The 15,642-nt window shown below is 35.4% G+C and overlaps 2 protein-coding genes across 4 annotated transcripts; one reads left to right on the forward strand and one right to left on the reverse strand.

Moving 5' to 3' along the window:
• Positions 1-4,147: 4,147 nt before the first annotated feature.
• LOC108472942 (uncharacterized) lies at positions 4,148-9,192 on the forward strand. Its single transcript, XM_053021261.1, has 6 exons — positions 4,148-4,383; positions 4,567-4,678; positions 4,759-4,913; positions 6,087-7,509; positions 7,809-8,003; positions 8,716-9,192. The coding sequence occupies exons 1-6, from the start codon at positions 4,148-4,150 to the stop codon at positions 9,190-9,192; spliced, it is 2,598 nt and encodes an 865-aa protein (XP_052877221.1).
• A 1,925-nt stretch (positions 9,193-11,117) lies between these two features.
• LOC108471219 (uncharacterized) lies at positions 11,118-15,376 on the reverse strand. Of its 3 annotated transcripts, none has more exons than XM_053020917.1 (10): positions 15,259-15,376; positions 14,113-14,220; positions 13,914-14,030; positions 13,241-13,765; positions 12,791-13,158; positions 12,612-12,711; positions 12,462-12,521; positions 12,132-12,215; positions 11,891-12,007; positions 11,118-11,685 (listed from the first exon to the last, which is right to left on the reverse strand). In XM_053020917.1, the coding sequence occupies exons 2-10, from the start codon at positions 14,209-14,211 to the stop codon at positions 11,383-11,385; spliced, it is 1,773 nt and encodes a 590-aa protein (XP_052876877.1). In that variant the 5' UTR covers positions 14,212-14,220; positions 15,259-15,376; the 3' UTR covers positions 11,118-11,382. The 3 variants fall into 3 exon arrangements, with proteins under 3 accessions (XP_052876877.1, XP_052876876.1, XP_017628327.1); XM_053020916.1 differs by lacking the exon at positions 15,259-15,376 and adding an exon at positions 14,594-15,139 and having other exon boundaries at positions 14,113-14,214; XM_017772838.2 differs by lacking the exon at positions 15,259-15,376 and adding an exon at positions 14,594-15,139.
• Between the last annotated feature and the right edge of the window lie 266 nt (positions 15,377-15,642).

The raw sequence follows: 15,642 nt of genomic DNA on the forward strand, positions 1-15,642 counted from the left end.
CCCCTAGCCTCAGTGAGATCTCTATTTCCTATTCTGATTTTAGAAGAGAAGCTTCTATCAAGATTCTTGAACAGCCTTTCATTAGATGCCATATGGTGAGTGCAGCCACTGTCTACTAACTAGTTCTTTCTCACTTTGGCTGAGTTTGCATAATAGGCTGCTGTGAAAACATGCTCCTCTTAAGCTTGAACATCCCTAGCAGTCTGAGCTTGATTTTGCTGCTAAGTTTGTGCCATTTATTTGTTCTTCCACACCTTCTCAACATAACAAAACTGTTTGCAACTTTTGCACTGGATTTTTGGCCTGTACCAGTAGTACTTCTCTAAGTGTGTGCTTCTTTTGCAGTGAATGCATGGTGGAAATTTCTTCTTTCTAGCATCCTTCTTTGATTTCTCTTTTTTTTCAAGCCATGGTTTCTTCCTTTTATAGCTCGAACTTGAGCTTTCTTTGGCTTTTTCTTGGAAAGCTCCTTCTGGATGCTCCTCTAGGCTGTTGGCCCTCCTTTGCTTAAGTGCATATAGGGAATTTACCAACTCAGACAAGGATATGGTTGATAAGTCCCTCAAGTCCTCCAATGAAGAGATCTTTGACTTAAAATTTTCAGGGAGAGTTGTAATGACCTTTTCAACAACTCTGCTCTCACTGAAATCATCTCCAATGAGCCTAATGTTGTTAACTGTGGTCATTATCCTATCAGAGTACTGCTTGATGGTCTCTGACTGTCTTATTTTCAAATTTTCAAGATCCCTCTTAAAGTTGATAAGTTGCTACTACCTTGTCTTGTCTGACCCCATAAACTCTTCTTTCGGCTTCTCCCATGCTTGCTTTGGTGAGTCACATGCCATTATTCGAGTGAAAATCACATCAGATACACCATTTTGCAAGCATGCCATTGCTTTGTGCTTCTTGACACACTCTTCACTGTGCTATCGAATTTGTGCAATGGTGGGATTGGCCCTCAATGGAGCTAGTTCAGTGTCATTCTCGACCATATTCCATAGGTCATATGCTTGCAGGTAAGTTTTCATCTTCACTATCCAAATGTGGTAGTTCTTACTGGTGGGAAGCTCATCTTGCAGCAACAAAAACAACAACTTCTGTTTTAAGTTTTCTTCACAAAAAAACAACCAACAACAGAAGCCCTCCAAGATGACAGGCTCTGATTACCATTTTTTGGGGTTATTAGGATATAGAACTAGTAAGCAAGATGCGTGAAATATTTTTACTTACTCACAAATGTGCAGCAAGAGAGCTTATGGCTAATAGCTCATTTTATGAGTAAGTAAAAATATTTTGTTCATTTGTAACTTGATTTAGTTCTTTTGTAATTTGTACTTCAAGTTAGTAGGAGTAGTTGTTGATTAATGTTTGATGTAATGGCTGTAATGTCAGCTACATTTTGTGTGTAATTCTAGCTAAGCTTTAGTCATGTATTAGTGGAATCAGTTATGAATTAGAAAACTATCATGTAACTCATGCTTTTATTTTAATGAAAATTTAAGAAAAAAATCAGTTTTGGATTTTCAATTTTCAAGCTCTATTTTGCATCCGTTTTTCTTTTCTTCTTTTCTTCTTTGTTTTTGCTCAAAAACCCAACAAATGTAATCCGGACTACTTATATATATGGCATATTGCTTATTCAAGTAATGAGGTTAATATTTACTTCTTCTCAATTACTTGCTTCTTCTTTTTTCTTTCAACAAAAATTTTAGTTTTTTTGATCTTGTTTGTGGTTCATAACCCCAACAAATGATATCTTGAGCCCAAGTCTTTGAGGGCTTGTTTTTGCTTCTGTGCTTGTTAAGAAAGACAAGAAATTGTTAAAGCCTGTCATCTTTGAGGGTTGCTTGTAAAAAAGACAGGAACAACTCACTCCTGTGAGACTCCCAAGCAAGCTTGGGATAAGCTGAAGGAGGAGTTGATGGAGTATGCATATGAAGACACTTCACAACAGGAGGGAGTATGTGCAAGAAGAAACAGGATTGTAATGAACAAAGAAACAAAGCAAGATGTGTTTGTAAGGCAAGTTTCCAACCAAGGCTATGAAGGAGGAGAAGACTCCATTTGACGAACAAATCTTAGGCACAAAAGACTGGGATAGTCAAGTGTGTAAGTCAGATTTGGTTGAGAATGAAGCCAATGTTGAAAATGAATTGCTTGAACAGAGTCAACTTGAAACAAAGCATCTAAGGACTGCCAAGTTCAAAAAACTTGATGAATGATTGGTATTTGCAGCATGGAGGCTAAGGAGCAGTGTTGAAAATGGCCAACCATGCTGTTGTTATATTCTTGGTTAAATGCATGCAGCTTGTAAACATGCTGCATCACGTATGCTTGCTGTAACAACGAGGTTGTTTAGTTACTTTGTTAAGTTACTTAGTTGAAAATGAACTAAGTTGGTATTGTTTTGATGTTTTTAGGTGCTGATTGACATAATTAGCTTATGTGCAAGTTAAGTTTTACTTGTTTCAAAGTATGATTAGTGGTAGTAAGTAGTATTTGGTGATGTATTTGGCTATAAATGTATTTTTTTTTCTAGTTGAATGAATAAGCAAAATGAGCTATCAATCATAAGCTCTCTTGCTGCACATTTGTGAGTAAGTAAAAATATTTCAGGCATCTTACTTCCTTGTTCTATGCCCTAATAACCCCAACAGATCTCTTCTAGTGTCTATTCAATTGTCTATATATATAAAACACATGCATTTTTGTGACAAGAAAATTCATTAGTTTCTTGGAACTAAATAGTGTATACATACATGTATAAAAACTCATACATACCTATTATGCATTTATCTATCTATCTATAGTATGTCAATTTATGCATAAGATTATATATCTATCTATCTACTTTGACAACACATTTTCTCAAAAATAATATGCTACAAGGTAGGATTTTTAACCACGTTGTTTCAATATCCGCAAGTACATTGGCAACAAACTCTGAGAGGCTATGTTGCTGGAGTATTAACCACTCAAAGAGTGCTTATAGTTTCAGTAGATCTTGATGTACTTGCAAGCAGTTCCTCTAAATTTGACAAAGGAAATCCTCTAATATCCTGAATATATAACGAAGCTTCTTAGCACAAAATACATGACTACTTATACATTTATACAAAGTAACTATCTATGGATTTGAGGTGCACATGGACTACTTTTTGGGTCAGGCCTATATATAGCATCGATATCATATATAATTACCTAAGCTCAATCCAAGTCCAAATAATAAGAATCAAATTTTGTTCAAACTCGTCTATATTTATAAATAGTTATCCCAATCCTATTTAGGTGTACCCAATTCTTTTTTTGAAAAATTATTAATATTTAGTAATTATATATATTATTAAATTTTAAACATAAACACTTAATATGTTTTAATATTTTCATTATAGTATTATATTTAATCTCATAATATACATAAATTATACAAATATAAAAATAAATATTAGGCCTTACATATAGAAACTTAAGCCCGATTTATATTCAAAATCGACATAATTTTTTTCCTAAATTCAATTTTTAAACTTAATACTTTTATTCAAATCTTCTTAATATTGAGACTAGGTTACAAGCTTGGCATATCATCTTGTCCTTGGATGGGTCTAGCTTGTAAATTTATACAATTTTTTACTCTGAGGTTGGTGTGTCAACAAGGAGAAACAGGAGATATCTCTTTTATCTTGTAGTACCTGAGTCTATTTCTTGAATCAATATCCTGATTCTATGACTTGTTTAAAAAAAGATGTGCCCACCAGCTGTGGTTGTTGAGAAGAATATAACCTTAGCATTTTTTTCATTTTGTTCAGCCTTCATTTGTCTGTCAAGGGTAGCGAGTTTCTTTAATCAATAAATATGAGGTTACGCTTGTATATGTTTGCATGCATGCTTGTAGTAGTAGACGTATGAAATATATATACCCAAGATTAATAAATTTGTTTGACTTCTTAACTCGTACGCACTTTAGATCCCTTTTGTGGGCTGGACCTGCACTTCTCTTTTCTACTGCAACTGCAGTTTGTATTTTAGGATGGGATGGGAAAGTGAGGACTATACTTTCCATTAGCATGCCAAATGCAGGTTTTTATTCTCGTTCTCAGTTGCCTTTTATTCCATTTTGTTGTATCAAATACAACTCTCTGATGCATCAATGTATTGTGGAGCTACTGAGATGATCTTCTACTCTGCAGCTCTAGTTGGGGCTCTAAATGACCGGTTGTTGCTCGCTAACCCTACAGATATTAATCCCAGACAAAAGAGGGGGGTTGAGATTAAGAGTTGTCTTGTTGGGCTTCTCGAACCTCTTCTTATTGGTTTTGCTACCATGCAACAAAATTTTGAGCAGAAGCTTGACCTTTCTGAAATATTGTACCAAATAACATCAAGGTTTTATTCTCCCTTTTGTTTGTGTGTATTTTAATGTTTTCTGCCAATGTTACTTATCTGATTGTAAGTCCTTTGATGCGTAAAAATTTGGCATCTTGTCGGTTACTATCTTTGCATTAACTATATCAAAATTGATTGGTGCATTAAACGTGTATCTGACTTTTACAGTTTTACCTTATTAAGGTTTGACAGCCTACGTATCACTCCTCGATCTCTTGATATTTTAGCTAGAGGTCCTCCTGTTTGCGGAGATCTTGCAGTGTCATTATCCCAAGCAGGTCCACAGTTCACTCAGGTAGATGAATGGTTATGTGCTATGTTTACATTTCAGTTCCCTTTTGTTTTTTGTTCTGAATTTGCAAGAAACAAACTTAGGTTCTGCGGGGAGTCTATGCAATCAGGGCACTTCGTTTCTCTACTGCTTTATCTGTTTTGAAGGATGAATTTGTGCGTTCTAGAGATTATCCAAAATGTCCACCAACCTCTCATTTGTTCCACCGATTCCGCCAATTGGGACATGCCTGTATCAAGTAAGCAATCACGGTTGTTTGACTTCTATCTCTCTCACTGCTGGGGTTCTGGGTTTTACAAACATGTTTAATGAACTTTTCGTCAATAATCTTATTTTTTAGAAGGTTGAGAAGATAGTAATTTTTTGTTGAAAAAATAAAAGGTTGAGAAGATAGTAACTTTTTGTTGAAAATTGGCCTACCATGAGTGCATGCAGCTTGTAAACATGCTGCATCACGTATGCTTGCTATAACAGCAAGGTTGTTTAGTTACTTTGTTAAGTTACTTAATTGAAAATGAACTAAATTAGTATCGGTTCAATGTTTATAGGTGCTGATTGACATAATCAACTGTGTAAGTTGAGTTTTACTTGTTTCAAAGTATGACTAGTGGTAGTAGGTAGTATTTGGTGATATATTTGACTATAAATGTATTGTTTTCTTATTAAATGAGAGAGCAAAAATAGAACAAAATGAGCTAACAGCCATAAGCTCCCTTGCTGCACATTTGTGAGCAAGTAAAAATATTTCATGCATCTTGTTTCCTTGTTGTATGTCCTGATAACCCCAACACTTTTTTTATGAAAAAAGTTAATTTGTTGGTTAATTTTCAGAAGACTGAACATGTAATATACCATGCTAGATATATGCGTACTGGCTCCTGATTCAGAGTTTAGATTAGAATATTCTAGTTATTAGCACTGCTACTGAAATTTTGAATTGATATTCATACCAATCTTCCATATGTATAATTTGGGATAGATTACCTATTTTTGTTGTCGTTACATACCTAATGCAGATTGAAGCTTTAAGAGTTATCTATTCCATTAGATCCATATCAAAGTTCAAAACGTATAAAATGCTGTTTTGCGTCTTAGCTGATGCATCTATCTTCGGAATTAATTGTCATTATATAGCATTATAGGCATCTTCTGATCTTCTATCCATTAACATTGTTGATCCTTCATGTCTGTTCGAATTGTCGAAGTCCAAAACATATAAAATGTTTTCTGCCTTAGTCAAGCATCTTTCTTTAGAATTATTGTCATGATTTCATATAATCTTTATTAACAGCATTATAGGCATCTTCTGCTCTTCTATATATCCATTAACATTGTTAAGCCTTCCTAACTGTTTGAATTGCCATTTTATGGTCCTATTTTTTCTTTAATGAGACTTCAGCTTAAATTGCAGGTATGGTCAGTTTGACAGTGCAAAGGAAACTTTTGAAGTCATAGCAGACTACGAAAGCATGCTAGACCTGTTTATATGCCACCTCAACCACAGTGCAATGCGGCGTCTTGCTCAGAGGCTAGAAGAAGAAGGTGCTGATTCAGAATTGAGGCGATATTGTGAAAGGATTTTAAGAATCCGCTCAAGCGGTTGGACACAAGGCATTTTTGCCAACTTTGCTGCAGAAAGTATGGTTCCTAAAGGCCCTGAATGGGGTGGTGGAAACTGGGAAATCAAGACCCCTATGACCTTGAAGAGTATACCCCAATGGGAGCTTGCTGCAGAAGTTATGCCATACATGAAGACTGATGATGGTGCCATTCCATCAGTTATCTCAGATCATATCGGTGTTTACCTTGGTGTAATAAAAGGAAGAGGTAACGTTATCGAAGTAAGGGAAGGTAGCCTGGTCATACCTGGAGCTACTGACAGTAAGCCAAATGGAGTCCATACTTTTATGGATAAATCTATTGATAAATCTGTGGGAGTTGCAGGTGGTGGAACCAAGGCTGATTCTTTTAAGGGTCTGGAAACTTTAATGAAACCACATGACAGTTCCACTACCTTTGATGAACAAGCTAAAGCTGCAGAAGAATTTAAGAAAACAATGTATGGCACAACTAATAATGGTAGCAGCAGCGATGAGGAGGGAGTATCAAAAACTAAGAAGTTACAGATCAGAATACGAGACAAGCCGACATCAGGCACAGTGGATGTCAATAAGATTAAAGAAGCAACAAAGCGACTTGGTGATGGCTTGGGTCTACCTAAAACTAGAACAAAATCACTGAGTGGAGTTTTTCAGGATCTTGGTAAGAATCAACAGCAACCTTATCCTGCTACCAGTGGGGCTGTGAATAATCCCACAATTTCTGCCCCTGGAGATCTCTTTGGCACTGATGCATGGGCACAACCTACATTTTTATCAAAACCAACTCCTGCGCCCACCAAAGGTGTTGGAATTGCAGCTGGACCTATACCGGAGGACTTTTTCCAAAACACAATACCATCCCTCCAGGTTGCAGCTGCTTTGCCGCCTCCTGGAACTTTAATTTCAAAGTTGGATCATACTTCTCAACCGGCTGAAGTTGGCAGAAAGGTGCCACCTGATCAGGTAAATGCACCTGTAGCTAGTGCTGGTCTCACTGATGGTGGGGTTCCACCTCAAGCCACTGAACAATCTATTCCTCCTGAGTCTTTTGCACTTCCAGACGGCGGTGTTCCTCCACAATACTCAGCTCCGGCTGCTGGTATGCCACGGCCTCAAGTCCAGCCTGCTCAAACACAGGTATCCACGCAGCCTCTTGATCTTAGTGCTCTTGGAGTTCCAGTCACCACTGAGTCAGGAAAACCTACTCCTCCAGCATCTGTGCGCCCTGGACAAGTGAATACGCACATTATGTTATCTTTTCTCACTTTCGTTCCTGATTTTAGGAGGCCCTTGCATTTTCTACTTAATTAACATAGCCGCCTAATAACTTCAAGTCTCTTAACTTATTGCCTTGGAAAATACTAAATTATTTCTAATTGTATTTGCAATAAAGGTTCTTTTGGCATATTTGGCTTTGTAGCTATAATCTATCCTTGTCTCTTGGGAGCTCTCTACGTCTTTCATTCTCAGGAAATGTGTTTATTTTATAGCTTCCTTTATTCTTCTGTTAACCATATTTTCTGTTCTGATAGGTTCCACGTGGGGCTCCAGCTTCCATATGTTTTAAGACTGGACTTGCCCAGCTTGAGCTGAATCAACTTCCAGATTCATTATCCTGTTTTAATGAAGCTTTTCTGGCATTAGCTAAAGATAACTCTCGTGGAGCTGATATTAAAGCTCAAGCTACCATTTGTGCTCAGTACAAGATAGCAGTAACCCTTCTTCAGGTAGGTCATTTTTTCTTTCAAGGCACCAAAGGATTTAGAACTTGAGTCAAACATCCAAGAATATCAGCATGTTTTTTAGTTGTACTACAGACTAAAACATAGAATGGATTGATGATATTTTATATCGGCCAAATATTCAACGGGCAAGCCATTATTTTAGGAGCGTAGAGTTTTAATTTCACTTGGGTTTTGAATACATTAATATAGGTTCTCTCTCTCTTCTGTGATCTATTATGGTTCTGTCCTTGCTTTTGCATTTCCCATTCACATAGGATGACGAGGATCTTGTTTAGGCTCTTTTGATGCTAGTTGTTTCTATTTTTTTTTTTTTTTCATCTGCTCTTGAGGACAGTTGCATTATAAACAGGTGTAACTTCAAAGTCTTTGTATTGCACACTGACATTACTAAAGATCATAAAATTAAAATTTCTGATCTATGATCTATATGGGACGATGATGCGCCTATTCTGGGTACATGGACCATTATGCAACATGTTTAGTTAAATCTATTGCCATTGTAAAAAACAAGGTGGGTAAGTTTATGCTAATTGATGATGCGTGACAATTCAAAAATTCAAGTTTTCACTAAGCTTAGCAATAGCATTCTGCTTACGTCGTGCCCATTAAGAAACCCAACTTTCACCCAGTTTTCTCTAGCTTTCAACTATAAAATTATCTGTCATGACTGGATATTGCGTTGGTTCTACTCCAGGAAATTTCAAGGTTGCAAAAATTCCAAGGCCCAAGAGCGCTAAGCGCAAAAGATGAGATGGCTAGATTATCAAGACATCTGGGTTCTTTGCCACTTCAGGCAAAGCACCGAATAAATTGTATCCGCACTGCCATAAAACGAAATATGGATGTTCAGAACTATGGTTATGCGAAGCAGATGCTTGAACTTCTCCTGTCTAAGGCACCTCCAGGTAAGCAAGAGGAATTGAGGAGCCTTATTGATATTTGTGTTCAGAGGGGTTTAACCAACAAGTCAATTGATCCCCTGGAAGATCCCTCTCAATTCTGTGGCGCCACACTCAGCCGTCTTTCTACTATCGGATATGATGTTTGCGATCTTTGTGGCGCCAAATTTTCGGCTCTCTCAACTTCCGGATGCATTATCTGTGGTATGGGAAGCATTAAAAGGTCAGATGCGCTAGGAGGGGCAGGCCCCGTACCTTCACCATTTCGCTGACTTCATATCTGTCATTTCCATAATCTATAACACTCTCCCGGAAGACCGTCCTTAATGTCATAGGACTCCGCCTTCCCTTTGTTTTGACTCCTTCCGGTGTTCAGTTCGTTTTTCATCGACAATCTAACGGCGCCTACAAGGATTGTATCTGATTCTTTTTCTTACTCGCCCTCTCCCTTTTGTTTTCACCTTTTTCTCATCCCGTTCAGCTCCATTGATCTGCTCTTGACTTAGGACCTCCTCTGTTTTAGTACTTGTCAGATTTTCATTGTTGCTAACACCATAACAATTCCCTGGTTTCTAAAGACCTTGCAGATATGCTCACTTTTACTTTTATTACTCTCTGGTTCATTCTCATGTGTATACCATTGCAAAAGTACAGAAAATAGCCCATCATCTCATCTCATACGCATGAGAATCTTTTATCTTCTTTTTTTAAATTTAATTTTATTAATTTATTTATTCAACGAGACTAGGCTTGAAGTACGATAAAAAGAACATCCAAGAATGATTGTTTTCGTAAGGATATAAAAATTGGTGCAGTGGTGGGCTCAAGTTCACATAACCTGCTGCTGCTATTGTCGAGTTGTCAACAAAACGAAGCAGGGCTCTTCCAACCTGTTGTTGATGAGCAGGTAAAAAGGATTTGTCCCTTTCCAGATGCCTATCCTGATAATATCTATTTGGTGCATTGGTGTTGAAAATTTTGATATGTACGAGATTGAGATTATCATATGTTTATAAATTATATTTTAAAATAAATAAATAAAACATGATAAAATTTCAATCTAATGGAAATAAAAGTTCCAGCTTAATGCACTAAATAATAGTTATTTTATTGATGGCAATAATTTCTTGATCTAATGACAATGTTATAGACATAAAAATTTAGGTTAATTTCAAATAATATCATTTTTCTTTCCCAATTATCAAAAAAATAACTATTTTATTGATTTATTTATCACTTTCTTGCTTCATCCCTTTAGAAATCACCTTAGAGAATAATTTAAAAAATAAAATAAAATAAAACAAGATTTCTTTGTTTTTCTTATAAACCAAATGACTTTACTTACGGTGTTAATAAATACTCAACAACTCATGTTGACAGAAAGACTTCGTTGTTAATAGACCCTTTCATGGCAAAGTCTTCATTCATTAATTAAGAAAGTTAAGTCGTTACTATATGTATTGTTTTATTCGTTTTAGTAAGTTTTTAAATTTTATAAATGAAATTAATTAAGTTTTTAATATCATGAATTTTAATTGTGTAATTTTTAATAAAATTTTGATTTAATTCAATTTTCACAAATCACTAACATTATTGAATTGATATCATTTTATGTTGATATATTACATACACATAATTATATTAATATAATATGAAAAATATATATTTGTATTCATTTCATATATATATAAACCACAATTTATTTTACGCGTATGTATAATTACACTAAATTAAATTTCATGTATCAAATTTCATATTAAACTAAAATTTATATATATAGTATTTTTTTTAAAATGTAACAAGTACAACACAATTACAAACACAGGTTAGAGAAACCAACACCAAGTAGAAACAAATTATTATAACACAAACAAATTAAAAACTGATATAATCCAAACTAAAGCCAACAAATTGAGACTAACTGAACTAAAACTCTCACACATAATAAAAACTCAAAAATCTACACATATAATTACACATATAATTGCACATGATACCTCTCCCATTTGAATACTCAATATGCATGTTGTCTTCCTTTACCAACTGACAAATAGTAAGTTATTAATTCACTTAAAAAGTTCAAAATTTCAGTTTTCACCACTAATTTCAAATGTAAACTCATATAATCCCCAAAGAATAACTCCTAGCAAGACTCACTTTCTGGTTTATCTTCGCTGACAACTCAAGTCCTCGAAAGTTTCATTAAAAGGGAAAAATGAAGGCGCAAAAACTGTAACATAAATGAATGAAATATCAATTCAATAAACCAATGGTCATTGGCCAACCCCAGAATCCACTGTAAACCCAGTTATTCACCTCCAACCCCTTTTTTTTTTCTTTACAGATGCTAAGATTACATATGTACTTTCACTGTGTCTAATATATTAAATATATTGGCCCTACCGATCCCAAGTCCATGGACCTTTGTTGATGGAAAGATGAATTTGTAAGAAATATAACCTTCAATGGTGTAAAAGCAATCTGAAACTGAAATCATATGGCATTACTCGAACTAGTTTGGAAAGAGGCTCTTTCCCCTTTCTTTCTAGACATTTGACTGCTTCATTCCTCACTTCATTCGGTAGTTGCAGACAAACCCAATCCAGAAACGATTCCAAATCCTTAGCAAAGTCAAGCAGATACCAATCCAACAGCTTTGGAATTATTAACTTGTTTGTTCTTGAAATGCCAATGGCTGCCTGTAGATACTCTCTCTTTGCTGTTTCCAGCTCATCTTCAACCTCAGATGCTGTGTATACTCTCACCTTCATTTCACAAAACTACCATTTCAGCACTTTCAAAGCAATACATGAAACAATATTCATTTACATACAAAGCTGCCCTTTTAACCATCACCAGGCTTTGAACCTCAATATAAGAGATGGTGGTGGCGAGTTCTGGTCATTTCCTAATTGTCTTTTTTTTTTCCGGCATTTTCATAATGAAGTTGATGATCGGAAGTGAACTTACAGCAGGAGATGACCAGCTTCCACATGCAAGAGCAAATGTGACCAGGGGTTCGGACCACTCCAGTCCGAATTTATTGCGTGCTTTCATCTCATCATTTTTGGCTGCTTCAGGACAGGTCTTTAAGAAGAAGAAGAAAAGGGATGATTAGCAAAATCAAATATGCTTGAACAAGATTGAAAAATTTATGGGTGTATTCACTATTCAGTACTCTCCCCTGAAAAAGATGAACAATTTTACTTACAAATTTCAAATGGAAAGGCAGCCTTAATATGAAATGCTCAATCGTTACTGCCTTTAGCAAGTATCCTCCCACAACTATTGTCGCCTGAGGCAGCCATAAACATACACAAATTTCAGTCAAATGGTCCAAAAGTTTATGCCAACAACAATTCAAGCACAGCGACCACTGTCCGATACAGTGAGGGGTATTGTTTCAAAAGGCGCTAACAGTTAATTATCAGCTACAATAATTTCAGAAATTTGTGATAAGCATGAATAAAATGACACCAATAATAGCATCCTTGGAAAATCTTTAAATAGAAACAATAACAAAAAAGATGATGAATCAAACCTTTTGCATTAGTGCCACCACTGTTTCAGGAGACTCAGGAGTCCCGTGCTCCAAAATCTCCTAACAGATTGATTGCATAAGTGTTATGCTCTAGCTTTTGGAATATATTAAAAAAATCAAATGTATTAACATCAAGATATACAATCTTACATTCATCATACAGGAATTATAAGTGTTTATCCAGAATGCAAGTTTCTGCTGATGGCTAAGACCCTCTAAATCAACAGAGGCTAGCTTCCCTAGTAGAAACCTGAAATAATAGTGTCATAGACATAGAGCTGAATATAAATGCCAGCATAAGAAAAGACCAACCAACCAAAAGAGCTTACTTCAATCTATGGATCAGAAACAAAACGTTCGTTTTTCGGTTCAGATCAATTGTATTAGCTTCAATTGCACAAAGATACTTATAGGGGCCAATGTCTCTACTTTTCAAATCTGAACAGATTTCATAAGGGTCTTTACATTCACACTCTCTGTTCCTTTCATGAGAATTGACAAATGGTCGAGAAGGTAAAGTCCCGGATTCCACAGCTTTGCCTTTCGAGGTGCTCAACCTCGTGAAAATGCTAGACAAGCACCTTACAATATCTTCAGATATTTGGTTTGGTGTATTATCAGCTTCTGATACTTTATCCTCTGAAGACCCAGAAGGGCTATCTTGTGCTCTTTCCTGGTCTATTAATCTACTATCTAGCTGGACAGTCAAAGAAAAACCCACAATTTATACATTATATGGATAAAATCTCTTCTTTTAACCATTCATTATCAATACATACCTGTAACTTCAAAGGATCCAAACATTTGTCTGCCGATTTATGCGGAGTTGGAAGTCTCTTTACCGGTGTCACAACCTTGGAAATTGCCTTTTCAGAAGATTGTTTATCCTTCACAGCATTGCCAAATGATTGATTCTCTTTTCCTCTTACATCTCCGGAAGCAGAATTTGGTTTTGTCGAAGCTTGTCTCACATTCGTTGGCCTGCTAACGGACTTCCCAGATCCATCGTAAATGGTATCAGGAGGCAATAGCTTTCTGCTTGAAACACTTCTAGAAAGAGACTGTTGAAGCCTGGCAATGATCGTTACTGAACTCGTCTCGTTTACAGAAAAAGACCTCGATCGCTGGTGTTTAGAACTTCTGACCAGAGATTGCTGGATGGATTCGTTCAAATTCTCCACATTCCTCTTGGAAGATGCATAGACAGCTTCTTGATAAAGGCCTTGCCTAAAATTCACTACTTGCTCTTCAAGCCTAACAACTTCCTCTTCCAAAACAGCTACTTCAGCAACTAGCTCCAGTGTCTGCAAATCCAAATTTTACACAAATCATGAATTTTTTTTACAAAGTTTAACATGTTTCTTCCTCAAACAACTCCATTAAAGAATCAAGCAGTTCCATATTGGAAAAAGGGAAAAGAATGAGATGAGGTAATGAAGTAAGAAGACATACATATGGAGGTAAGTAAGGAGGAAGGCGAGGAAGAGCTCCTAAAGGTCTAGTCAAAGCTCTCTCCAAAGTTTTATGAACATTCTCTTCATGTCTAAGCTTCGTTTTTAGCTTATCAACCTTCAATTTACCAACACCACAACAATCAAAAATTTTACAAAAAAATAGAAAAAGAAAAGAAAAGGTAAAAAATTGTGGGTACATCTTGTAATAAGGCCATTTTCCTTTCCCTGTTTGATCTTCTCCTATTGGTCACAGTTTTGGTGGTTCCAAGCGCTCTGCTATCCTTAATCTTCTCCATCTTCTTCTCCTTTGTATAATCAGATAGACAAAAATGATTTTAAAAAGGAAAAATGATAAAATTCAATGAAATAACTGAACCAAAGAAACTTAAAGAAGACACTATTCCTTTCTTGAGACAAGTGTAAGTGCCCACTTAAGATTTTGGATCAAAAAGTTCTGCCTTATAATTTTATCAACAAAAATAGTTTGAAATGAAACCTATTGCAAATTTTTCAACGGGATAAAATCCAAATTTTTTTGTTCAAAGTTTCCAACTTTTAAGCATAAAAGAACAAATCTTTGGTCACTCAAATTACCAATTAACAAAAACCCAATCTTCAAATCTTGAAAAAGAAACAGATAAAGGGTAATAAATATAAAGGAAAAAAGAGTGAAGTTACTTTATTTTTCTCATGATTTGGAGAAGCTTTCATGGAGTGAAGAGCTGTACGAACTCTTGTATTCATTTTTCTTTCTTTGGATTAAAAGAATTCAAAATCCAAAACTAAAACAATCAAACAATGCAACAATCTCTACACTCTTACTGTTACTAATATTTTCATGACCTGAGGAAAAAAAAAAGGTAATGAAAAAGAAAAGAAGATAACCATTGAAACTCTGAAAGTTCAAAGAAAAAGGAAATGAGAGAGAGAGAGAGAGAAAAAAAAAGGTAGGATATTTCTTTGAATACCCTTTGTTTATTCTAAGTTACAGAGCGGGAAACTTGAAAGTAAAGCGACTAGAAAATAGCAGAAAAATGCCTGCATGTATATGATTTTCAATTACATCGAAGTGTTTATTTTTTAAAAAAAAATTAATATTTATGGATGAAAACAAAAGCAAACATTGAAGAAAGAAGAAAAGGACGAGGATTGGAGCTTGGAAGCGGCATCCAAGAATAGCGTAACAGATGGACAATCCAAAAACAAAAACTGTAATACGATACCTGTGTCAATGTATTAATGTTTTCTTAATGCTAATATCTTTTAATAAAATGTGTATTTATCAATTAATAAAAAAAACACATGTTATTACTAAACAAGACAAGAGCAATTCTCTGACTTACTGCACTTAATACTCCACTTGTCCCACTGCTTCTTTACCTGCTTCAGTCCTTCACCCTCACTTGAATTTTCTTTCCTTTTTTTCCCTCTAAGTAATAGTTTTTTTTGCCTTTTATAGTCTTGTTCTTGGATTCAAAATGTATGTTTAAATATATAAGTTTTGGTTAAGGTTTAAATTATAGAATTTTTTATTACAAAATAAAAAATTAAATTCAAAAACGGTATGTATGTCCAATTATATAAAAAATAGGACATTTAAAGGGTAGAGAGTGGTGCATATGCTATATCACCCTAGGTTTTTTCAATAGAAAACGGTTTTATGTAAAAATAATAATAATATTTTAATGGGTCATGTCTAGAGGTGTGCAAGGGCCGGGTGGCTCGGC

Source organism: Gossypium arboreum, chromosome 11 (assembly GCF_025698485.1).
Source record: "Gossypium arboreum isolate Shixiya-1 chromosome 11, ASM2569848v2, whole genome shotgun sequence".
Lineage (NCBI taxonomy): Eukaryota > Viridiplantae > Streptophyta > Magnoliopsida > Malvales > Malvaceae > Gossypium > Gossypium arboreum.